Here is a 26,465-nt window from a genome sequence, read left to right on the forward strand (position 1 = left end):
TCCAACACTCAGCGTACCTCTACGTAACATTGAAGCTTACCCTTTGAGCCTGAAATTCTTCTAGCATCTGTTTTGGGTCAAGGCAAAAGTGTCCCTAAGTTAATTGTAGCTATTGTTCATCTCAATGTATTGCTCAATTTTCATTTTAATGGTAAGAATCTATTGGGAATATTGGAAGCTTTTGTATGTACTGGGTTCTTCACTTACCTAACTTCCAGCCCATAACATTAGGTCAAGTCTCACTTGTGCTCAACTTTTATTCATTTTATCCTATGACTTGTCTCCAGGACTAGTGGTCATTCCATTGATGTGTGATTTAGTAGGCTTAGGGGAAGACCTGCTAAACGAACTGTCCCTCACTCTCTTATTGACTGGAACAAGAAGAGCAAGGGAAATCAACAGGAGAATTTCTCCTGTTGACAGTGTAGTATGGATTAGGCATGTGACATTTTAACCATATAAGTTAGTTCTTTACACACTTACACCTTGTGGTAAGCTCCATTAATTTATACTGCTAACTCAAATTGCATAGCTTAAATTTACTTTTCCCCATAAGGTAGCCCTGTCCTATATTTCAGTCCTGTTAAGCATTCTGTTTGAAAATGGAAAGATCACATTAGCCTTCTTTAGTGGTTTGGAGGACAACAACTGAGTACTCCTGGGGTCAGCTAAAAGTTTTGTTTCAAAACAAAATGAAGTGGAGGAGACTTGTAGATGATATATGCTTCATTGGGAGTACAAGGGTTGAAGTGGTACTTCTGCTGTATCTGCTTATCAGATCAAACAAACCTGAGATGTTTGATTTAGAGTTGCTCTGTTACTATTCAAGATGAAATGACTACCCTACCTTTCTGATCAGCTAAAGTAAGCCTTGCTTTAGCATCTCTGTAGCATAAGATCATCTCTTGCAGTGGTTAAACCACAGCACTGCAGATAGCATTTATAATAGTAAATGACAAACTTGCCTGCTATTCCAGTAAAAAATGTACCAAAAGTGCAGAATGCTTACCCTGTTAACTGAATGCTTTTTAAAATAAATGTCATATTATACACTTACGGTAGCTGTATCCAGATGTAGGCATATGCCCAGAGAGGGAAATAAAGAACCAGTGCAAGTGATTTATAAAACAGGCATCAACTTATTTTCTGAAATACCAAGCCATTATACTGCCATCCTTACTTCAGATAGAACTTAATCAAATTAGTTATTTTTATTTACATACCTTAAATATTAAGGCACATGGAAGAGTGGCATAGTTTGAGTAGCTAGAAAGAGTAAAGAGATATTTACTAGCAAGCATTGTCAACCTATGATAAGAGTGGCACAGCATCCTGCTATGGGTTAGTGGTGCAATAAACTACTATGCATTTTTAGCTAGAGGAAAAAGTCAAGTATCTATGCATATGTAGGTAACACAAGATAACTTATTCTCTCAACAGTCTGCTAGGTAGGAATGCATAGAACATAATAGGCCATGCCTCACCCCGTTTGTAAGTAGGGATCCAATGTAAGTCAGATCCATGTAACCCAGGGACTGCCTGTACATTCAAATGTAAGTACAATATTCTAATTGATTTATTGTCAAATGAGTAAGTAAACTAAGTAATGGGATGATGCAACACTTATTTTTTAGGTCTGACTTTATAAGCAGGTAGTTTTAGGGAACATGCAAGACAAATCTGACTCCTGAAAGATACAGTAGTCTAGAAAACATTGGGAACTACTGCTCTAGTGCTCATTTTCTTCTGCTTCTCAAGGAAGGAATGAGTTCATAAACAGTAACACTGAACAATGTCATTATCTGAGCAAGAGTGTTCTATATTTATCCATTTCTACTCATGTTTTATAAAGAGGCTGGTGACTTGAATTTAAAATTAAATTAAATCTAGTCATGTAAAATACAGTACTATCATCCTTGGACATTTCCCACAAAACTTGCTAAAACCTGTGTAAGGGTTTGGCCCCAAAGAAATATATATTGCATGGATGTAATTTTATTAACCATACCACAAACCTTAATTTAATTCTTACTATAACGTTAATCATTTCTCTTTGAAAACTATGACTTGAGCTGGAAAAAAAGATTGTGAGTTTGTTGCCCTCTCAGACGATCTCAATTATTTCATAGCTCTTCCCTCTAAAGAGCATCATTGGTTTAGCCAGTCTACTGCAGAATAAGACACTTTAAATGTTCCAGCATAATGCTCCTTTTCTATTTTAAATGCTCTTGATTCTGCAGACGTAATGAAAGTGCTTTGACAGCCCTTCAATCAGCATTTAAGTAATTTACTTCAGTTACATGCCTATAGATACTCTTATTACACATTTAGTACTAAATCAAGAAAAAGTTATCAAGAGCAGCCATAGCTCTTAACTTCAGCTAAAGGAGAGTATGTCTCTTTTCTTAGAAATACAGTTTAGAATGCATACTTCCTATCCAAAGAATCTTGTCTTTTCCTAACTTTACCATTCAATTTATATAATTATACAATCATTAAAGAACTTCCATTTATGCATTAAATTATGGTCTGGAAACCACTTGACTGGGATTTTTCGCAGGAAAATGTGAGTTACATATTCTAAGGTTGTTAAAATTCAATGGGAATTGGACATCAACCTCATGGTTCTGTGAAAAATCCTAGCTTAAATTGCTCAAAGCTGTTAAAATATTTTGAGTAGTTTCCACAAGTATCTTTTTCACAAATGACAGATGTCTTTTTAGACCAAAATATTTTTTCTATTAGTGTTGGTTAATCAGTTGAAACAAGCTACATGTCATGAGAATTCATTTATTTGATTAAAAGAGGTAGGTGTATTGAGACAAATGCACAGGGCTACATCAACTTTGTAGTTACAAGTAGTTTTAGTAATCCTGATTCATAGAATCAAGGCAGGTCTTTTTCTTTTAAAAAAGGGTGTGCTTACAATATGGCCACTATATTCTTATAAGTAGGTCTCTAAGCTGCCATTCTATTTGAGAGAAATGTCTGAACTTAAACTATAAACTCCAGCCTGCAATATGCTAGTGTTGCATTTTGATTAAAAAACTTTTCCCCTTTTGCTATCAAGGAAGATCTCGGCATAATTGCATCAATCAAGATATAGCAGTGAATATTAGCCTATGCATGATTCAGAGGCTGGTTGCGCTACTCAGTTACAAATGCAACTGTATAGGCCTGTAAGCAAGACATCCTTGTTTAAAAATAAGAATTGTTTTTTTCTGAATTTCATTTTACATAGATTAAAATCTATTCTTGCATCATTCCATATCTGACAGAAAATGCAATAAGTCTTTTGTACATTATTTCCAGTAGTAACAGAGAAAATACAATTATTCCACATATTAAACTGAATGCCAAACGAGGACCCCAGTGAGTATAGATTTGGCTCACAAACACTGGGCCCAGTATACGTGCTCCGCTTCCAGAGGCAGTTAACCAGCCCATATAGACACCCTGAAAAAAAAAAAAAGGAAGAACTATGACTAAACAAAACCTTAATTTTCAGTGGTTATTCTAATGCAAAATTTATAAAAATCATTATGAAAAGCCACTTTCTGGACTATTAACCTATGAACATTGTTTTTAAGCAATACAATGAGTCAATCAAATGGCTTGAGTACACTGCATCTTATGGAAGTATTTATTTATATTGCAGCACAGCTAGTTCACTGCTTTAAGAGTAATGCCCATTGTGTTTTATCCTACAGCGATACAAGAGAAAGACAAGTTCCTGGGGAAAGATCTATTTTATAACAAGATGCAATAGATAGATACTAAAACAAGAGAAGCTACAGATACAAGAAGCAAATTACGTATATTAAGTAGCTATCTAAATCTACCCCTTTCTGATAGCATGGACATATATCCATATACATATTTAGTCTTTATATTGCTTCACTAGTATGAATAACATTCCCCATAACTGATTAACATCGAATTCAATTATAACAATGTGTCATACACATTCAAATATCACAAGTATAAGAAACTTTTTGGCTCAGACTGAAGTTCTCCCCTTGCAATGTAATTTTGTGTGTGTGAAAGGACTTGTATTAACTAAAAAACAGTTAAGATCACTTAAGACTTTCCTACTGCAGAATGCCTTTGTTGTTGGCAAAAGTAGGAAACTCTTCCTACATCTATAGCTGCCCAAATGAAAAGTAGCCACCTCCCTCAGTGTTAAGGAAAATATTGCTATATTTGCAAGGTAGGGATGTGACTGGGAATCAGCCATGTGGGAGTTGGGAGCTGGCCCCACCGTATAGAGGCAGGCAGGCAGGAGCAGAAGCTGCCTCCCCCCGTGCTTGAGACTGCCAGCAGTCCCAAGTAAAGAGGTCGTGCGCAGCACCAGCACCCTCAAATGCAGAGGGTTGGGGGGCTGGGAGCAGAAGCCTGCCGACCTGTGATTGGGGCTGGTGGCTCCCCCTGTCTGGGGAAGCTGGCAGACCCAAATGTAGGGAACTAGCAGCCAGCAGCTTTAAGCATGCAGAGGGAGAAGGGGGAAGCACAAACTGTCCCCCGCTCCACTCTAGGGGTTGGGGCTGGCAGTAGGGGGAGGGATGGGCAAGACCAAGAGCAGGATCCCACTTAATCAGTTAACCAGGATTTTACATCCCTACCGTAGGATACTACCACACTGCAATTAAAACAGTTTTTTTGGTTTTTTTTAAATCAGATGTATTAGAATTCTGACTATCAATCATGGGCAGTAAGAAGGAACTATGAAGGCTGGGGCAACTTAGCTCTTTAAACCACCATGCAGCAGGACTGGAGTGCTCAGGTTACACACATCACACCCACAGGTACTACTCAAACAAATCTGACCAATGCCTGGGCTGTGTACACACCTGTAGTGTAAATGGGATGTGCAATCACTCGAACTGAAAACATCAAACTTGCCAATCTTATTAAACTACATTTTCTATCCATCTAATTCTCAAAAAGCCAACAGGATATACAACTATCATTCTGTCTCCTAGCCTCTCTCCCATTCATAGACAAAACTGCACCTGGCAACATCACAGTGACTTCACAATGTTCAAACCAGAGTATATAATATTAATCTTTCAAGTGTAAGCACGAGTGTAGAAAAGTCAGTTGTTACTTTTACATGTTTGATAATGGTTTGAAATGGCACAACGGAAGTCTAATAAGTTTGACTTTGCATACCTGTACCTTCGTTAATTAGATTTACATGGAGACAAACACCCTGCGCGTGCGCACACAAGCTAGATATAGCTAGTTCTATATCTAGCTCTGTTTAATTCTATTTTCTACATTGTTAAGCACAATGAATCCTTAGTTTATTTAGTAAAACATGTTTGTTATGTGGAAGTAAATAATACTTACATACAGTTAGGAAGAAAAAAGAAAGGTCTTATTTACAGGATGACACACCATATCATGGAAACCAGTAATTCTGTAAATAGCTTAAGGGCCATCTCAGGTAACTTCTAAACACAAACACTGTGGCTACGTCTACACTGGCCCCTTTTCCGGAAGGGGCATGTAAATTTCACCAGTCGTCGTAGGGAAATCCGCGGGGGATTTAAATATCCCCCGCGGCATTTAAATAAAAATGTCCGCCGCTTTTTTCCGGCTTTTAAAAAAGCCGGAAAAGAGCGTCTAGACTGGCCCCGATCCTCCGGAAAAAGTGCCCTTTTCCGGAGGCTCTTATTCCTACTTTGAATTCCTCTTATTCAAAGTAGGAATAAGAGCCTCCGGAAAAGGGCACTTTTTCCGGAGGATCGGGGCCAGTCTAGACGCTCTTTTCCGGCTTTTTTAAAAGCCGGAAAAAAGCGGCGGACATTTTTATTTAAATGCCGCGGGGGATATTTAAATCCCCCGCGGATTTCCCTACGACGACTGGTGAAATTTACATGCCCCTTCCGGAAAAGGGGCCAGTGTAGACGTAGCCTGTCTGTAAGGACGTTAGCAACTAACTGACTAAAAGATAAGCAGGAGCTTATCGATTAGCACCATCAATTAATCACATCCCCCCCAGCTGCCGCTCTGCATTGTACAGCTGAGAGAAGCTAGTGCAGAAAGGCAGTGAGTCAATCCCTCCTTCATGCCTTTCTTTTCATTCACTCCCCCTCCCCCCTACATACAGATACCAGCTACCACTCTGAATTGCACAACCTAGGGAAGCTACAAGTGAAGGCATTGAGTCAGTCTCTGCTCCACACGTTTCTTTTCATTCAGCCTGGTGTGTGTGGGTGGTGATGAATAAAAAGATATGCATAGAACAGGGACCAACTCAGACAAAGCCTTTTCAAGCAGCTTCCTTAGGCTGTGCAATGCAGCGTGGCAGCTGGGGAGATTATGCTGTGAACCCGCACTAGCCAGACTCAGCGCTGGGACTGCATATCCTTATTAACTAGTTGACAGAAAATCTGTCAGTTAATCGATTAGGAAAGTAATTGCATTTTAACATCCCTAATAGTCTGATGTTGAGGGTAAAGTGAGTTTACAAGATTTTTGGATGTATACTCAAAGCAATATAAAGAAAGAGCAAAGAGATGGTGCAAGTTAAGCCTCCCAAATCTATGACTCTGGACTGGAAACATCTGGACCAGAGAGTCCCAGCATGTGGCCACTGGGGTGTCCCGGTCTGGGGATCTCTGGCCAACTCAGTAGCAGAGGGGCTGGACAGGGGATGGAGAGTACTGGTCCAGGAATCATCAGTTGCACTGGCAGCAGAGGGGCGAATGGTGGCTGGGGAGTCCAGCCACAGGGATCCCTGGTCAGATGTCAGAAGAGGGGCCAGGAGGAGTGGGGCCAGTGATCCATGGCCACAGCAGCATGACTGTCGGTGGTTGGGGATCCCTGGGGCCGGAGATCCCCAGCCACGCCAGCAGCAGTGAAGCTGGCTGCAACTGGGGATCCACGGCCACACTGGCTGTAGCGGGGCCAGCAGTAGCTGCAGAGCACCACAGCTGGGGATCCCTGGCCATGTCGACAGCAGTGCAGCCAGTGGTAGCTAGGGAGCCCTCCTGCAGGGATCCTCAGCCAAGCTGTCAACAGCAAGGCTGATGGAGGCCAGCAATTCCCGGCCGCACCCACAACAGTGGGGCCTGAGGCAGCTGTGGGTCCCCTGGGGCGGGGCCAGCTGCAGGGGCCCTCCCCTGGTCAGGCAAAAATCCCTCTTTCGGAACCTGTCAGGTCCTGAGGGTGCCAGACCAGGGATGTCCAACCTCTATTACCTCTGCTAAGAGCATTTGCAAGACCATTACTGGAATAATGGGTCCAATTGTGGTATCTAATTTTTCAACATTCTTTTTTGAAATGAGAAGAAGGCTCAAGAGCCAGAAGAATTATTAAGGGAAATATTAGGAGACAGGAAACTTGTCTTACAGTAAAGGCAAGAAACTTGATTTATTTAGCTAAACAACAATGAGGAAAAGATTTCTGACAACAGAAGGCTTTTCAATCTAGCAAACAAAAAGGCTAATGTCTAGAAGATGACACTAAATAACGAAAGGCAAATTTTTAACAGTCAAGATAATCAAAGGAACAGATTATCTATGGAGCTGTTGATCACTTATTACTATAATCTAAACATTCCTACCTGGACTTGGACCCCACTGTGCCAGATGCTACACAAACTAGGGATGTTAGATAGCAATTAATTGAATATTTGCATAACTGCAACAAATATTATTTGTTACAGAACTATTTGACAGTCCCTGGGCAGGGAGGAGGGGTGGGACTGGAAGCCAGTGCACTCCTGGATCCTCTCCTGTTGTTTCAGAGGCAGCAGTGCAGGGTGGCAGGTGGGAGCCTTTCTTCAGGGGGAGCCAGTTTATAAACCAGCTCCCCATGGAGACTGGCTCCCAGGGAGCAACCTCTATCTGTGGCTAGCCCAGGCCTGCTGCGAACAGAGGATGCGCCGTGGAAACCTCCCTTACCCCAATCCCTGCTGCTGAGAGAGGCAGCAGTAATGGTGGGGGAGTGGGAGGAGAGAGAGGAACTCCCACCTTGCACCAGCTCCTGCCTGCTCCTCACCCCGTCTCTGTGGGAGGTAGCAAGGGAGGGGGCAAGTGCCTCTGCAGAGCCGACAAGCGATTCCACACATATCTGCTCCTGCCTCCCCGGCCCTGCTGCCTCAGATAGCAAAGCAGAAGTGTGTGTGTGGTGGGAGAAGCGGCTTGTGTCAGCTGATACACGTGGGGAGCTGGCTTGAAAGCCAGCTTCCTGCATGTACCAGTTCCTACCTCCTCCCCACTTGCTGCCTCTGATACAGAGGCAGCGGGGAGGGGATGCATGCAGAGATTCACTGATAAACCAGGCTTATTGATTAATCTGATATTCAGCTATACTGTGACATCCCTAACAAAAACTAGACTGATGCTATTTTTAAAAATATGCGCTAATTCAACCACAAGATAATGGTCTGATACAGGAATTGTCATATGAAATTCTGAATCATGAGATATGCAAGTTAGATCATTCTTGTTTATCAAAAAAAAATTCCCCAACTTTGCTTTAAAAAAGGTTACTTTTAGCAAATGTTTTAAGGGAGTCGGCTGAAAAAGAGCTTCAAAAAGTAGAAAGGGACCACATTTATTGCTTTCAAATACCTGAAAATATAAGAGAATTCATTTGATAACCAACAAAGTAGTTTTGATCTAAAGAGCAATGAAACAACTTATGCCATCAAATATACATGTTACAGTAACAGCAACATCTAAACAAATTCCCTAGTTTTCACGCTTACCTGAGGCTTTGGTCCTAGAATTTTTGAGTATAAAGTATAGGACATGACATTGCAAACTGGATAGCCCAATCCTATCAGTATATCAGAGGTGATGTATTGTGCCAGGTAAATCAATGGAGTGTACAGGCACCAAGGCTGCACAACAGAACATCCTACTGGTTCTACTGTGTGATTAGATGGTAGTTGTGTTTCGAGTTTCCAGAAAGGTGTAATCATTTCATTGAAGGTGATTCTGGGAATGGTGTTATTCTTAATATCTGGAAATTAAGAAATACCATTTTAAAAAGATGATAATGAAATGTTCAGAGTACAGGTTAGCATTATTCATAATTATACCTTCCCACTGGATATTTGGTAATTGTTTTCCCCAGGGTAACAGGATGAAGAATCCAACCAAGACGATCAGTAGGCCTCCAAAGAGTACAGCACGCTCACCAGTCCTATTGAATAATTAAAACTATATTTAAATAATACATATTGACCCAAATATTGCTTTTTAAAGCAATATCTAAAAATCTACACAAATACAAATCCTATACAACTTATTCATGTGAATATTTCCAATTATTTCAGTGGAACCATTTGGTTAAAATCATTTGGCATATTTACTCTAGAGCACCTTTTTCTTTTGGAGGCCCCTCAAACATGCTATAAAACTCCATGGCCCACCCGTGCCACAGCTATTTCCTGCATATAAAAGCCAAAGTCAGCATTAGCAGATAGCAAGCAGGAGAACTGCCTGGGGCCACATACTGCAGGATATCCAGCGAAGCCAAGCTGCTCAGGCTTCAGATTTAGCCCAAGATGGCTGAGTTCAGGGCCCCAGGCTTCAGCCCTACACAGCAAGGCTTAGGCTTTCTGTCATGGGCCCCAGTGAGTCTAATACTGGTCCTTATTGGCACATCCCCTGAAACCTGCTTACAGGACCTAAGGCCTGGTCTACACTAGGGGTAAATTCAAATTAGGATATGCAACTTCAGCTACATTAATTGCATAGCTCAATTTGAAGCATCTTAACTCTAATTTTGGCGCTGTCCACATGGTGGGAAGTCAAAGGGAGCACATTCTCCCTTCAACTTCCTTTACTCCTGGTAGAAGAGAAACTACTGGCATCAACGGGAACACCCGCTCAGTTAAAATTAGCGTGTCTTCACTAGTCCCGCTAATTCAAACCCTGGAAGATCGTTTCGACTGTTTCAATCTTATCTGTAGCGTAGACGTGGTCTTAGGGAATCCTGGACCCCTAAGTGAGAACCACTTTTCTACGTATTTGAAAACCTCTCAGTTTTCTCTTATGTAAAGCTGTTCTTAAAAGAACAACTATCAATTTGGGTAGGTCACAAAGTAACTGGCTCAGTTTGCAGCAAGGAAACTATAAGGATAGTTAAACAATGGAACAAGTTATCTAGGCAGCTTGTGGAATTCCAGTTCTTTGAGGTGTTTAAGAACAAGTTAGACAAGCAACTATCAGGGATGTTCTAGGTATACTTATTCCTACTTCGTGGCAGGAGAATGAAGTAGGTGATACTGAAGTTCTCTTGTAGCTCTTCATTTCTTACATTTGCTAAAATAAGGTGAGTAGAATTTGATTCAGATAATGAAGACCTGATCTGAAGTTCTCCAGAATTTTGAAAAGAAAAACATTTTCCTGTCTGTTTACATTAAGGTAAACAAGAGCAAAAACCTGATGAGCGACTTACTTCTTAGAAACTACTTTAACCACCATGAAGACAATGACTGATTCAATGCCAATTGCACCAAGGATTATTCCATTATAAAAAACTGCTTCTTTCCTGGTCCAAGAATACATATCCATTGTCAATGGAGTAGCTATGCTAGGCAGGGAAAAAATAAGAGACATTTACCCATTTTAATATACAAGAGTTTTAATGTAAAACGGGTGTACATTAAATCATCTTATTTTGTCATGTACCTATGAAAGCCACCTATTAAGTACTGACTTGTCCTTTTAAAAAAATGCATGTTTATACACAGCAGTCGCATCTCTTAGCTAGATACTTTAATCCTAAAGGCTGACCAAGTACTTCACTTCAATCACTATTGAAACAAGTCTGAAGTGGATCACACTAGCCATTTACAGGGCTACACAATTTCTAGGACAGAAAGTAAAGGACAATGTATTATTTCCCTTTCAGATTATTCCTTCACGAGTTTTTCACTTTCAGAGATTTGATACATAGAATTACCTCTATTGAAATCTGATGTGGATATTGCAGTTTACATCTCAACTCATTTAAGGAGCACAATGTGATCATCAACAACCACAAATGTAGACCCAAAGGCTGTGTCTAGACTACATCCCTCTTTCAACAGAGGGATGTAAATTAGACACTTTGAAATTGCAAATTAAGCAGGGATTTAAATATCCCGCACTTCATTTGCATAATTGTAATGGCGCTCTTTCTAAAGTAAAACGGCAATCTAGACGCAGTTCTGTCAAAAAATGGCAGGCTTTTTGAGTACAGGATCTTTTGAAAAAGCCTACCGTTTTCGACAGAACTGCGTGTAGACTGCGGTTTTACTTTCGAAATGGCACTTTTTCAAAAGAGCACCATTATGCAATTATGCAAATGAAGCATGGGATATTTAAATCCCCACTTCATTTGCAATTTCGTAGTGTCTAATTTACATCCCTCTGTCGAAAGACACAGCCAAATTCACTCAAAAGTTATATAAGGAAAAGTTATATTTAAAAAATGTACTCAACAGTTATATTCAGGGCTCGACAAATTGCTCGACAAATGTCAGCTGGTCACCCCGTTCACTGGCACTGCGCGCATGCACAGTGCCAGTCTAGCACATGCACGGTATGGGGCTGGCGAGTAGATCTTGCCGTGGTTCATCGAGCCCTGGTTATACTATATGCAAAATTAATTGCCATACATAATGAAAAATATAGTACCACTCAATTTTAATTATTGTCTTGTTTATTTAAGTTGAGATAATGCTTATTAATATTTAAGTTATGGTAATGAAAGCAACTGAAAAGCGTATGAACACTTTGTCTTAAAAGCACTTTATAAACATTAATTAATAACAGGAGAAAATTGGCAGACTTACGTTTCAAAGACAGCAAAAACAAACAAGATGACAAAAAAAAGAATGTTGGTTGTTACAACAGCCATCTGGTCAATGTTTCCTTGGGCAACCTGATCCACATAATCACTTTCTGTAAAGAAACATAAGAATGAACTGCAAAATTAAGAAGTTTTGCAATTCAATCAATTAGCTCCAATGTTACTCTTCGGCTACAGGTATTAACATTACACATAATGTACAACTGAGACAGTCACAGGAGAGCTTGCACACTGATCACTCATCTATTAATTAGTTCTCTTATCGAAGCTGATGGGACTATTAGTCCATAAGGCTGGCTGCCTAAGATACTAATTACCACATCAGAACAAGGCTGATAAAAAGGCAGGAAGGAAATGCCAACACAGGAGAGGGAGGAACAGGGATAGCAGAGTGTAGACCGGGGTAGGCAAAAAGGGCCTCCGTGGGCTGGATCCAGCTTGCCAAGCAGGTGGATCCAGCCCACGGAGGCTCTGCTGCTCCCCCGCCCCCAGGCCTTAATTGTCCAGGAGGCAGGAGAGCACGCAAAGCCTCCTCCTGCCCTGTCAGGAGCACATGTGCTTTGAAGTGCCACGCACTGCTTGCGGGGGAGGGAGCGGAGGCGGCTTTGCACACTCCCCTGCCCCCACACTAATCAGGGTATGGGGGCAGAGGAGCTGCATGAAGCTTCCTTCACCCTGCCCCAGCCCTGCGAAGAGCCCATGGCACTTCAAAGTGCCACTGGCTCCTCACAGGTCGGGAGGAGGCTTCCCGTGCTCCCCTGCCCCAGGCCCTGATTGGCCTGGGGACAGGGGAGTGTGCCAACCCTCTTCCAGGGCATGGGTACCTAGTGGAAAGATGGGGCAAAGGGGCTCCCCCACCCCCAGACCAATTATGGTCGGGGGGTGGGGCAGCCCTGCCCCTTCTGGGGTGGCCCGGAGCTACTTCAAAAATGTTTCAAGTGGCCCCCGGGCAAAAATGACTGCCCACCCCAGTCTAGACAGAGGCAGGAGACATCCATTCCCCTCAGGCCCTGGTGAGAGGGCCAAAAGCTATTTTAGCATAGTAAATAGACTGTTGCACAGGGATTGTTGTGAAAAGGATGGAAAGAAGTCAACATAGACAAACACAGTAAAGACACAACCATAGGAGGCTGCACAGTTTCTGCAAGAGATGACAGCAGAGGAGCCTTGCTCTGTGACATGAATCTTTCTGGGTTTGGTATAGATACTTTAAGAAATAAATTACTATTTTGTTAAAGAAAGTGTTTAAATTGCAATTCCTCTTGACTTACATTTAAAAAAAATTTTACAGTCGAGCTAGAAGTGAGCGTGATTTTGAACGACAGTAGAAAAAGTATTTACCATTTCCTAGAAAATATGTCAACATCACAAATAAGAGACATCTGTAGTAAACAAATATTAAGTAATCCTGAAAATATTGAAGATTACACTAAATAGAGAATCTGCTTCTTAATCACCTTTTCCATAGCTCCATATTCTCACAGATTAATTCCCAAGGAATAAAGAGTCCCAGCAATATCCTCCGCAATACATTTTCAACATAGCAGAAATGGTAGATTTCAAAAATGTGTTTAAATTTGATACAAGCTGATTGCTAGAACGTTTGCCTTAATCTGTTTTCATAATTTAATATAGAAAATATATGGCACTGAAATAGTTAATTACCATATAAAAGAGGTGTTTGATTAGCTGTAATTTTTCATAAAATATAATATAAAAGTGAATGAGATGTATTCACAATTTAAAAAAACCCCTCAATTCTGCCTAACAGGGTAAACAAATGCTGTTTACATGTAGGCTACGTCTAGACTGGCATGATTTTCCGGAAATGCTTTTAACGGAAAAGTTTTCCGTTAAAAGCATTTTCGGAAAAGAGAGTCTAGATTGGCAGGATGCGTTTCCGCAAAAGCACTTTTTGCAGAAAAGCGTCTGTGGCCAATCTAAATGCGCTTTTCCGCAAAAAAGCCCTGATCGCCATTTTCACGATCGGGGCTTTTTTGCGGAAAAGAAATCTCTGTTGTCTACACTGGCCCTTTTGCGCAAGTCTTTCGGAAAAAGACTTTTGCCCGAACGGGAGCAGCATAGTATTTCCGCAAAAAGTAGTATTTCCTTACAGTAGGAAATCAGTGCTTTTGCGGAAATTCAAGTGGCCAGTGTAGATAGCTGGCAAGTTTTTCCGGAAAAGTGGCTGATTTTCTGGAAAAACTGGCTAGTCTAGCCATATAGTACATGTTGTCTGGGAGGTAGAATTAGCAAGAATTCTATGTGAATTGGTTACCAATTTAGCTTGTGTATTATCTCTAATTTAAATCTAGATATTTAACAGATTTTCATAGGACTCTGTAGATTACAGTTTATACACAGTAAAACTGCATAATATCGCACATTACGTAAACAATAGTGGCTAGATATAGCTCATAAGAGTATCATGTGATCGGTTCAAGTAAGTAGTATAATCTCCATGGTTGTTTAACTCTGGGTTAAATGAAGAATGTACCTTAATAAAATACTCTTTATATACAATATGATAGTAAATTAAAGTAACATGAAATGTGTCACTTCACACACACAAAAAATTACCTTCTGTTTCAAAATTGATGCTTTTGGATGGTCTTCCCCCGTCATCTACTTGATGTTCTCTAAAGATTGAAAATTGTTCTCATTAGCACAATTAACCAATTCATTTCTTTTGTACCAAGTCACAATTACAAGATTTTCTAATAAATAATCTTAACCAGTCTTTGAGCTTTTAATCGCTATCTGCAGAGCTTAGATTTCATTGTAATTGATACAAGTGTGTATACCATCTAAACTCATTTATAAACTTCTCTAAAGTTAATGTCACAGGTTTTTTTGCCTCATCTGTTTTTAAATGCATCTTGAATAGAATCTGAAAATATAAAGCCACCATATTAAAAAAACTCCAAACACTAGCAAAATATGAATTAAAGGCACCAATTCAGGAAAGCATCTCTATTCATGAAAAATGTTAACTATGTGCTCAATTTTATGACTCAGAACAGGAGACTGGCCCAACATCTTTGAATGTGCATTAGTTGTGTCTTGGTAGACCATAGGATCCTTTCTCAGGGTGCTGAGTTCAGTGATTTCAGACATTGGTTCTGTTCAGCTAAAATTGTGTAAGACTTTCTATGGTGGGTATGACCTTACAAATTCATATATATTGCCCGTACAATAGGCTAACCTATTCAAGTTAGCACATGTGCAGCAGAAAGGTACAGACACAGGAATTAGAGATACAGGCAGTCCCCGGGTTACATACAAGATAGGGACTGTAGGTTTGTTCTTAAGTTGAATTTGTATGTAAGTCGGAACTGGTACATATTGTAGGGGAAACTCTAGCCAAACATTTTTCCAGAGCTCAGTTTTATTCTCCCACACCTCACTTCCCTCAGTCCTTTATTCTCAAGCTGAAGTGTCTGCTGAGAAAAGCGGCTCCGCGTCTCCCTGGTCTGCTGGGGCGGGGGCGCTAGCTTCACGTCTCCCTGGTCTGCTGGGGGGAAGCAGCTAGTGCCGGGTTGCCTCACCCCGTTTGTAAGTAGGGATCCGATGTAAGTCGGATCCATGTAACCCGGGGACTGCCTGTATAACCCTTTAACTGGCAACCTGGCCAGGCTGAAGCACCCCTTGCCTGCAGTATGGTGCTGTGGGCCCAGCCTCTACTTGCAGTAGGCCCAGTCAGGATGGAGAAGTCCCCCAACCCATACTGCAGGCATAGGTCCACTCCAGCTCAGCCGGACCCACCGTGGCCCCCTGCCCACAGGATCCCAGTTAAGCAGTTAAATGGTCAAACATGATATTTAACTGGTTAACTGATTAAACAGGATTTTTCATCCCTAACAGGAATGTAAATGTATTTCCAGCATCCCACTTGTAACTCCATATGCTGATCTCAGTCGTCTCCAAATGCTGTGGCTACCCAAGTTATTCAAAAGTCTTTTAGCACTAAGCCTCGAGTAACTCTTCAGTACAACATGTGATGACGACCAACTATCCATACATACCTGGAAAAAAAAAGTAGCAGTACCCCACCCCTTAATATTCCCAAAGCCAAAAAGAAACAAATCTCACTGGTCTGGGTCTCGAGACATGGATATAGACACACTCAAGGGAGCTGTACTCCCTCACGCACCAGCCCCAAGGGGCCAGATGCAGCGCCCAGCTTCCTTTGATCTAGCTCACAGCAAGGCTGTGGGCTTTCCTTTCCCCCAGAAGCAGGGCAAGCTGGCACTAGCACTCCAGCCCTATTGGGGTAGGGGCACTAAGGCAGGAAGATTGCAGCAGGACTGAAGCGCTAGGACAGGCTCACCCCACTGTAGGGAGAACGGAGAGGGAGAAAAGCCCCAAGCCTCACCACAGGTCAGGTTGTAAGTTCTCCATCCCTGACCTAGGAGACAGATGCCGAGAATTCAAAGTATTTGCAGGTCAGCAGCTATGAAGCTTAATATTTCTATATGTGTTTCAGCTATGGAGGCAAATCTCTATATGTTTTTCAAATTCAATATACTAGGTATATGGGCATTAACATTAGTAGTGTTTTGCTTTTATTGCCTTGTATCTCGCCCATACATTACTAAGCTTTGTTCACTGAAGAGTGAGATTGCATACGTCACAGAACCTAGTTACTCTGGATAATACATTAATAACATTAAGCTTTGTAAATGTTCAAGATGTAAAGATCATTACTCTAGATCTATATTACCTGAATATAGCAAAGATTAGAATAATATTGATAATTCCTAGGAGAGCTCCCAGTAGAACGGGTGCTGTGTACATGTTCACTTGGAGATTGATGATTTCCCACGTCACTCCTTTTTCTCCAATCAGAGAGAAGCAAGTCTGAAAAACTTAAAGAGAAAAACCATTACCTCAGTAAATTCAAACATTAAAATTATTAATGCATTACCTTTAGGGAATTCAGTGCACAGTCATCTGAAGGGTACCAATAGGATCTTAACTATCTGGAAATACAGGCATGTCTGTAGAACCTGAAGTCCTCAGAAAGCCATATTCATATACTCAAACAGCAGTATGACACCAAGAATGAGGCCATCAGTTACACAAGGCCAAGAAAGGAAAATTATCTAGCTACCTATCATCCACTTATGACTCTCTGTAGTTGAGCCTTATGTGCTAACTCCATCTACTCTCCCTGCTATAGGAAAGTCCAAGCCTGAAACCGGGATATCTTTTCTGCAAGACCCAGCAGAAGGGAAACATAAAACACAAAAACAAAACCCTCACTTAGCAGGTGATGAGTGGGAGCAAGAGTGTGCATATATGTAAGAACTGCTCCCCTGCCTAGCCTATGATCATCAGGAAGTTGGTCGAGTGTCTACCAAAATGGAGCATGGGAAGAGAGAATGAAGCCTGTATGTGAGTCATTCAGGGAGACTGCCTCTTTGCTTGTGTAATCTCTTTAATGCTTCTTTCATGGTTGATTGACAACCAGCCACAGAAAACTCACCCACAGAGATATAAGGAGATATACTAATCATGCTCAACAGCCGTAGTTTCTTAAGGTAATTGAGCAAGGTACAGTTTATAGCTACCTATGGAATGAGGTCAGGCTGGCACAGGCACTTAATACTAAACTCTCCTCTCCCTAAATAAGGTACAACTAGTTTGCCGTTGGACCAGCAGCTGGAGAAGCATTGTGGAGATGCTTCTTATTTTTTGTTGGTTTCATTTTCTGAGCAGCATCAGAGAGTCCAAAGCTATTTGGTTAATCTAGTTACATTGGTAAATTGTCACCAAAATTACAGTGAACAGTGTGTTCACAAATAATTAGACTTATTTTGGCTTGGTAATACCTGTATAGCTACTTGTGGATAAACCACAGCAGTACACTAAATTTATTCAGTTTAATATTATGACAAAATGTGCTCATTTTTGTGCACACTGCTGCTGAGGAAATTTCCACCCTCAAACTTAATGTCTGATTTTCTCCTAACAAAGAAGTGAGATGTATTTGAGACAAGAGGAAATAAAAAACACTGTACCAGGTCCTAATATGAATCCTATGGCTTGACAAGCACTGGTGTTGGCCATGGCACTAGTTCTTTCTTTAAGAGAAGTGGCACCGGAAATGTATGATCGAACTACTGCTACGTTTCCTAAAAAAAAAAAAAAAAAGAGAAAAAAAATCTCTAGTCATAGTTAGTTCAATTCCCCCCTTCCCTTATATAGCAAACAAGCAGTTTACTAACAGTACCCAATGTTTCCCTCTTATATGCACCCAAAAAAGTATATAATCATTCAGGTCCACAAACAGTGTTAGGTAACTACTTGTGTTAATCATTTGGGAAGTTATTCACCTAACAACAAATTATTTTGCTTAAAATAACCTAAATCTTGTCCTCTGTTAGGTAAGAAAATAAATTCATTCATCTTCAGTAGTTTAAATTCTGCTGTAATTACCTGCTCCAAATCCCACAAGGGCACGAGCAATCAGCATGTAGTATTTGTTGTGTGAAGCAGGTAAATGGACATAGGCATAAAGGCAGTTAGCAGCCACAGAAATGGCAATTGAAACTACAAGTGGTTCTCTTCTTGGCCTGTAATTGGACCATAAACCAAAGAGAGGTGAGGCTATCATTTGTCCAAGGCTGTATGAAGCAATAATCCATCCCAAGAAACTTGCATCTGCGGTCAGATCAATCTGCAGAAATAAGTAAAGTGATTTTAAGAATTATAGTGTACTGATCATATCAGCAAGAACAATTTTGGAATCAGTACCCTATAATATGTAAGATTCTGTGTTATACCTCTAACATGCAGAACTTATAGCTGAGATTCAGCATATGAAAAGAGTACCAAGAGTGAAGGACACCAAGTGTGAGCACCAAGAGAGGAGAAATTGCTTTTGTAGTTGGCTAGCCATTCACAGTCTTTGTTTAATCCTAAACTTATAGGTTAGCCACTTCTGATAGCTGCTAGAAGTGGGCCTCATCCTCCCTGGTTGAATTGACCTTGTTATCTCTAGCCTTATTCTTGACTGGTAGTCTTTTCATATGCCTGTATATTTATACGTGCCTCTGGAATTTCCACTACATGCATCTGACAAAGTGGTTTTTTGCCCACGAAAGCTTATGCTCCAATAAATGTTAGTCCATACGGTGCCACAGGACTTCTTGTTGTTTATGCAGATTCAGACTAACACAGCTACTCCTTTTTTATAAGTAAATACTGTACCACAAATGTAATTAAAATCAACATACCACTTGACAGTGCAAATTAATTACTACTACAAAAATAAGTATCAACCATTAAAAACAAAATACATAAAGTCTGCACTGAAAGGTTATTAAAGCATGAAACAGAAAATAAATTAGTTTAAACATTACTTTTCAGCATTTGGGGAGTTAGAGAAATAAGTCCCTGGTTCATCAATGATATGTATTGTATGCGGAGTCAGCCTATATAGAGCTTGTTGAAGGAATGGGTTTTAAACTAATGTGATTTTATGTTCTAGTCAAGCAGAAAATAAAAATCATCATCATTACAATTTACAAACCTTTTGCAGATATGGCCACACTGACATAATTACAATTGAAAAACCTGCAATGTATTAAAAAACAGAAAACAGAATTGGAGTTACTGTACACTGCTATATATTATCAATAATCAAGTACTGTAGAACAGACATTATGGAGCTGATACTCCCGCTTTTTAAAAATACTGTTCCCGAACTGAAACTCCACATGGCAACCATGAATGACACACTAGATTAAATGACAGCAATTGCCTATCAGTTAGAAGTATTCTTATTTAAAATAAGAGCACCACACTATGTAGATGTTTAAAAAAAAAAAAAAAGTCAAATGCATTGGACACCTAAACTGTGATCATGGTCCCAACTGAAATCTATAAATAGGTGTTTTCCCTCAATCCATATCAAGAAGTAGATCTCAAAAAAACCCAGATTTTTCTGATATCAAATTAATTTTTCATTTAGATTAAATACTTTTTTCAATCCTTCATCAATACAAGCATCAATCTAACATCACATTACCCCACTTAGAAGTCAAAGAGATGCAGATACCAGAAACCAACCAAATTCACATATTAAGGAGTCTGGATCTAGGAACTAAGGAAGGAACTGTTCTGCAACTAAAATTAATTTTGATAGCTTAGGGGACCAAAGAATTTAAATTCCTTATGAGGACAAACATTTGCACATGTATATACTTTAAAATCCAATATTTGTATTCCAGCATTGAAGATAAATCCTTTTTCTTTAATACTAACAGTTGCTATTAGCTTTTATTTCTTTCAAATATTTGATATTTCATTTCATGACACTATCTTAGATCTGTTTTGCTATGAATTACAAACTTACCCCATATCAGTCCTAGTACAAAATGCATGTTAATTCAGTGTCATGACACCTCCCCATTGTCACAAATATGGCATGAAATCTGACTTCTTTGCAATGTATATGGAAAACAGGCAGGATACTATGTTGCAAAATTATTTTATGAAATTTAACCTTCCTTTTAATTTATTAACCGTATTTTCTCTGTTTGCAAGTGATAATTGCATCTTTATGATCTACTAGCACATTTACTCAGCGTTGCTCAGGTCCATAAGGAGAGGTTCAGGGCAGAGAGGTTGGGGTGTAGGAGTTAGGTTTGGGGAGTGGCTCTGGGCAGGGAAGTGTGTGTATATATGTGTATGTGCGTCCAGGAGGTAGCAGGGAGGGACAAAACTCCCCTCTTTCTTCCCCCCCAGATTTGTACCAGGGCTGCTTGCTCTTTCCCTTCCTGTGCCTGTCAAGAAGTGAGAGCAAAGTACACAGGTCATCTGTCCTTTTCGCTCCCCAGCCAGAGTGAGGAATGTGTCAAACTGTGAACTTTCCTCTTGCTTCCTGAGGAAGGGGAACAGCCAGCAATGTCCCTGTATGAATTTGGAGGGGTGGGGGACGGGGAGGCTAAAGGGCTGACGCAGTTCCAGATGGGGGAGGGTAGTGTGCCCCAGCCAGCCCCTTTCATGTGCCTGGTAATTCTCTTTTCTGTATGGTTTTGAGATGCAATACCATCCCATTTCCCTGGCACAACCAAACCCTTTACACTGCTTTAAATTATAAGAGGAAGCTGTATACCAAATTCGGTGGTTCTAGCTTTTAAAGTTCTTGAACAGACAGACAAGCTCTCTCAAATATATAATAGGTAAAAAAAAACAAGTCTAGTAAAGGAGCAAGAACAGTTTCAATATATAGACTTCTTAGAATTTTCAAGTCAAAGTAATACATCTATTCTACAAATAGTGTTGTAATTCTACTGGATGAATATCCAGATTACTTACCTACACTGCTGAGAAACATTGTAAGATACATAACATGAATGGACCTCCACCTACTCCTATAATGTTGTTGAGTTTCCACAACATCCCCATATCTTGAACAATAAAAGAAGAAATAATCTCATTTTGTTGTTTAGCTCTTAATGAAGAATTTCTCAGCCTAAAGGATATCAAAAGCATTTTTCACAAATTACCTCAAATAATACAAATAGGTTATACATTTTGTATCTTACACAGTTCCTAACCATTCACTAAACATTAAAACACACATCGTAAATTAGATCGATTAGTTTCTGACATAAAGCTCATCTTTTGATGAAACAGCAGCAGGCCCTAAATGGGTTCTCCTTTGCAAAAAGAAATATGTATCCTATTTTTTCAAGTGCTATTAATGATTGTTACAACAGTCTAAAAGTCACACATTTCAGCAGTACTATATACTATACATCTAATACATATCAATTGCAAAACTACACTTTTGCCCATGCTGTATTTTTCTTTTTCAAGTAAATTCACGTTCATATAAAATGCCAAACAGATCACAGTAAAAATGATTTTGGTTGGCTTATACTTAGACCCTGAATCCTGCAAGCTATTCATGTAGGTAAACTCCTTGGGAGCCCCACTTGACTCCAATGGACCTCCACATTGGCTTAAGGGTTCTTTGTGTCACTGTATAACAGATTATAGGATTAGAGCCTAAATCATGACAGCTAAATAGTCACTTTCAGTGTTATGAATTTAATAGAAAAATAAAAGAAAACCATAACAACTGAAAATTACAATTAAAAGTGAACCTGACAAGCCTATTTTAATTATTCTTGAACTTAGTGAAATACAAAATGTAAATAACCATAACTTGGGCAAAATAAGTTTAACATTCTAAGATAAAAGACCTAAATTATTATTACAGTTACATGAGCAAGAATTTATTTTTATACAATGTATGCTGACAGTATCTCTTGAAGATGTTTTTATTTTTCAGAGGCAATAATTCAGATGTATTCTCAGGATTCTTCTGAGAAATTCTCTTCTGGAAGGACAATCTCTGTTATAGGTAAGTTTACCCAGTCCACATAGTTTTTGTACTTGGTGAGGTTTTTATTTTGTTGTTGTTTTTTTAAAAAAACAATAACATCTTATGTGGAGGCAGCTGTTATAAAAGCGACTTACACGGTCATAACTTTATGCCATTTTTTCCAGCATAACTGAAGCAATACTATTCATGTGCACAGAGTGGTCATCTTCAGAAGATAACTATTACTCACTTCTGGAGAAAAGTGATTATTTAAGCTTCCGCCTTTTGTTGTGAGAGTAGAGAACGACAAAGTGCTATATAAAATACCTAGAAGAGACAACTGCAGAGAATGAGGGAGCTGTGTGCATTACTTTATCTAAATACCTAAATTTCCCTGTTTGATATCCTGCCTGACTGTATAATGTTAAATGAAAGGAGGCTGGTGGGAAGAAAGCTAAGAATAAACAAAACTGTGATAAAGATAATACCCTTAAGGGAACAATAGCAGAAGCAATTGGCAATGCACTTAGGTGGTACTGTGCCATTGAAACTAGCAAGATTTTACTTTCTCCAGGCCTTCGCTAAATTCAAAGGTGATACTAAAACCTTACAGATTCTGGCCTAGGGAAGAAGGGTGATTGAGGTGATCATCAGCAGATTCCCAGACAGGAAATTCTGGCAAAAAACAAACAAAAGCAGAGACGAATGTGTCAAGGTCTCGTGCTTCTCCCAGCCTAGAGATGGAGGCAATTGGACTGAATGGAGCACTCCAAAGCTTGCAAGGAAACATTGAGGTTTAGATAGGGGAAGTATGCACACAGGCCTCTATTGTTTTTACCCTTTGCTCTGCATGCCTCCTATCTTTGGATGAATAAGCAATTTTGTCCTGAATAAATTATTTTGAGTCACTTTAATCAGCAGTTGTCACAGCCTTACAGAAGGAAAAGGGCTTACAGGTGTCAAACACATTTGTGCCTCTCACATTAATGCAGTTGGGAAACAAGGGGGTTACCATCTAAACTGCCAGTTTCACAGTGGCTGGACAAGTGACTTGGACTTTTCAGCTTAGATAAGAGGAGACTAAGGGGGATATGACAGAGGTCTAAAAATAATGACTGGTGTGGAAAAAGTGAATAAAGAAAAGTAAGAACTGGGGGGGGGGTCACCAAATGAAATTAATGGGCAGCAGGTTTAAAACAAACAAAAAGAAGTTTTTCTTCACTCAGCACACAGTTAACCTCTGGAATTCCGTTGCCAGAGGATATGGTGAAGGCTATGACTTCAACAGGGTTCAAAAAAAGAGCTAGACAGATTCATGGAGGTTAGGTCCACCAATGGCTATTAGCCAAGATGGGTAGGAATAGTGTCCCTAGCCTCTGTTTCTCTGGAGGTGGGTGACAGGGGAGGAATCATGTGAGGATTACCTGTTGTGTTCCCTCCCTCTGGGGCATCTGGTATTGGCCACTGTCAGCAGACAGGATACTGGGCTGGATGGACTATTGGTCTGACCCAGTATGGCCATTCTTATGTGTTCCACTCTTGAGAAATATGCAGGAAGCCAAGCCCAAATTACAGATTCTACTCAGACTCAAGACCACCCATCCCAATCCTTTCCTCACCAAACATGAGTCAGCATAACTGTCAGCTTTGCCTGCCTCAGGGATTGTGGTGGTGTCTGTGTATATGACAGAGGGAAAGCGGTGTGCCCTGCTTCTGCTGTACCTAGCTCGTAATGTGTGTTGTGGGGTAAGGAATGTTGTGCCTCCTTACACTCATTCCACTGCACACACAGTACAGTGAAGTGGAAGAAGCAGTTAGCACAGGGCATGCAACTATGGCTATGGAGAAATCACAGGCAAGAGACGGCAAGCCAAACTGACCCTGAATACCTTGGGTTGTTGCAGTCAACTGACACCTGGATCCCATCAGATTTAGGTCAGGTTGCAGGACTCTACTGAGGACCACAGGCCTAAAAGACTGAAAGCGGTCTAGAGTGCAGCTTGTCCTTTAACAATGACAACAACTATGACAGTAGTTGGGATGTTAAATTTAGATGAATTAACTAATTGAATAGTCAAAGGGATTTCCATTGATTATTCGATTAGTTGATAAGGGAGCCTCTGGCAAACCTCTTGCTGCAGTTCAAAAGCAGAAGACCTGCAGGGAGCACGGAACTCCCCTACTGGCCTCCTTCTGAGGTACGTCAACCTTTGATAGGTACATTTCAAAAGCAGATGCCCCACAGGGAGGTGGGGTGCCTGTAGGGCTTCCTTTTGAAATGTAGGAGAGCACAGGGTTCTTGTCCATTTCAAAGGCTCAGGCACTGCAGGGAGTACACATACTCCCTGTGGGGCTTCTGCTTTTGAAATGTATAAGAGCCCTGCAGAATCGCAGCAAAACTGGAGTGAGCGGAGACAGCTTCAGTCCCACCTCGCACCATTTCCCACTGTGCCTCTACCTCACCTGTCCCCTGCAGAGATAGTAGTGGGGGGAACCTGCTTTTAAGCCAGCTCCCCCCAGCACCAGCTCCCCTCCCTCTTTGATAGAGGCAGCAAGGGAATGGGAGGGGGGAGGGACTAGTCACTTCACTAGTTGACTATCTGATAAGCTTATGTTTATCAGACAGTTGACTAGTTGCTTAGATCCCTAGGCAGTAGAGTTTTATTCTTTGGCATCTACACTGAGACCCAACTATTTAAGAGCAGCCACTTTAAGAGTGTAACTTTCATTCACCATCAACTTGGTGAGCTAGAGTCAACAGAGGGTGATGGGGCCATTCTCCAGTCTGCCCAGGTGAATAAGTGAAGGGAGACATCACTGGTCACACATCCTACAGACAGTCAAAACGCAGCGGAGCAGGCTCTGAGGTTCACCAGCGGGCTCCACTTGGTGGGGCTTTAATTCATCCCGGGGAGGCGCCTTGATCTCGCCTCCTCTTTGACTGTGTCAGAGAGCCCAGCTGCTGTGCTAGCCCCCAAATGGGACTGCTCGCAGCAAACGGGCTCATTCCCCCCAGGGGCGGGGCCCTGGCTGCCGACTGGGCAAATCTCTGGCACCCGAACGCGCGCCCCGGCTCTGCCCCAGGACAGCTGCTGCCCGGCGCGGTACAGAGCGGGCGGCCGGGGGGGGGGGGTGCGCAGCGGGCGGTCTACCTGCTCGCCGCCGCCTCCTCCTCCTCCCCTCCCGAGCTGAGCAGAGGCTCCTGCCCGTCGGCATCGGCGGGGACCGCGGCCATGTCTGGTGCCCGACACAGGCTCCCGGCAGGCGGGGAAGAGCCTCCTGCCCCGCCCGCGACGCCGTTTGTTGCTGCTCTGCCCCCCTCCTGCCGGCAGGGGCGCGGCTCAAGCAGCTCGCTTTTCCCAGCCGCGCGCGCGCGCGCGCGCACTAACCGCCAGGCGCGCGCGCCCGCTTTTCCCTAACATTGCTTGGCGTCACGTGGGCGACGGGAGGCGCGTCACGCCTGAGCGCTGCTGGCAGAGGCCAGTCTTCTCCGCGGTCCGCCCGATCCGGCGAGCTGCGGAAGAGGCCGGGTGGTGGCATCGCCCCGCTATCGACCTTCAGCTTTGCCCCGCCCCGCCGAGGGCGGCTGGCCCCTCCCCCCATGTGCTTACAGCGCTAGTAGCAGTAGCGGCAGCGGCGGTCACACGGAGCCCGCGGCCGCCTCAGTGAGGGACGCGGGGGAGCAGCGGGAGCCTCTCGGGAGTTGGCGCCGGCCGGCCGGGGATTCCATGCCGGGCTTGGGGCGGGACGGCAGCGGCTTTGTTTGCGGCCGGGGATCCGACTCGAAGGAGAAGCGCCGTGTCCGCCTGCGGTCAGTAACTCGTCGCCGGGCTCGCCCCGTCCTCCGCGTGCCTGGCCCGCCTCGCCGCCCTTCCTGCTCCTTGGGCCCTGCCCTGGCCACTGGGTGCGCGCGCTCCCCCACCCTCCTCGTGTCGCCGCGGCCGAGTTGCCCGCTGGAGCTGAAGCAGTTTTTCTAGGGGGGTTGCTGGAGCTGAAACTTTGTCTCCCGGGTTGTTGTCACTGATCCAAGCGGGGGGGGGGGGTGCGCTGTAGCAACCCTACTTCCAGCACCTGTGGCAATCCCCCCGCCCGCACCCCAGCGTGACTGCAGTCCAGTTGTGTCCGTTTAAATCGATCTTGTCGGGGCCGCTCACCCCCCCCCCCCTTCGCTGAAAATGTACGTGAGACTAATCCAGTGTGTCACCGCTTGGGTTCGTCCTGCTCCACACCTGCAGTGGAAGGTAACAAGGCCGTTAGTGTTCTCTTGCCTACCTAACCCATCTGCTGAAAGTTATTCAGAAAA

The 26,465-nt window shown here is 42.1% G+C and overlaps 2 protein-coding genes across 3 annotated transcripts in view; one reads left to right on the forward strand and one right to left on the reverse strand.

Annotated features, from left to right (window-relative positions):
• Positions 1 to 1,607: 1,607 nt before the first annotated feature.
• On the reverse strand, positions 1,608 to 25,887 carry MFSD8 (major facilitator superfamily domain containing 8). Of its 2 annotated transcripts, none has more exons than XM_075929882.1 (12): positions 25,774 to 25,887; positions 21,148 to 21,239; positions 19,358 to 19,401; positions 18,262 to 18,502; positions 17,844 to 17,957; positions 16,544 to 16,688; positions 14,401 to 14,459; positions 11,804 to 11,912; positions 10,423 to 10,557; positions 9,059 to 9,162; positions 8,723 to 8,979; positions 1,608 to 3,456 (listed from the first exon to the last, which is right to left on the reverse strand). In XM_075929882.1, the coding sequence occupies exons 2-12, from the start codon at positions 21,176 to 21,178 to the stop codon at positions 3,250 to 3,252; spliced, it is 1,446 nt and encodes a 481-aa protein (XP_075785997.1). In that variant the 5' UTR covers positions 21,179 to 21,239; positions 25,774 to 25,887; the 3' UTR covers positions 1,608 to 3,249. The 2 variants fall into 2 exon arrangements, with proteins under 2 accessions (XP_075785997.1, XP_075785996.1); XM_075929881.1 differs by lacking the exon at positions 25,774 to 25,887 and adding an exon at positions 25,315 to 25,584.
• The window catches only part of ABHD18 (abhydrolase domain containing 18), a 41,494-nt gene continuing 40,870 nt past the window's right edge, over positions 25,842 to 26,465 (forward strand). Inside the window, exon 1 of the mRNA XM_075929883.1 lies at positions 25,842 to 25,973. The gene's annotated coding sequence lies outside the window, so the exon portion shown is untranslated. The remainder of the gene's footprint in view (positions 25,974 to 26,465) is intronic.

Source organism: Pelodiscus sinensis, chromosome 5 (genome assembly GCF_049634645.1).
Source record: "Pelodiscus sinensis isolate JC-2024 chromosome 5, ASM4963464v1, whole genome shotgun sequence".
NCBI lineage: Eukaryota > Metazoa > Chordata > Testudines > Trionychidae > Pelodiscus > Pelodiscus sinensis.

Coding starts and splice junctions, on each gene's coding strand:
- MFSD8 (XM_075929881.1), bottom strand. CDS start 25,397: ATGGCCGCGGTCCCCGCCGATGCCGACGGGCAGGAGCCTCTGCTCAGC. Junction 9,163..10,422: donor GTTAAAGTAGTTTCTAAGAA/GTAAGTCGCTCA, acceptor ATTATTCAATAG/GACTGGTGAGCGTGCTGTAC. Junction 3,457..8,722: donor TTCTAGGACCAAAGCCTCAG/GTAAGCGTGAAA, acceptor TTTTTTTTTCAG/GGTGTCTATATGGGCTGGTT.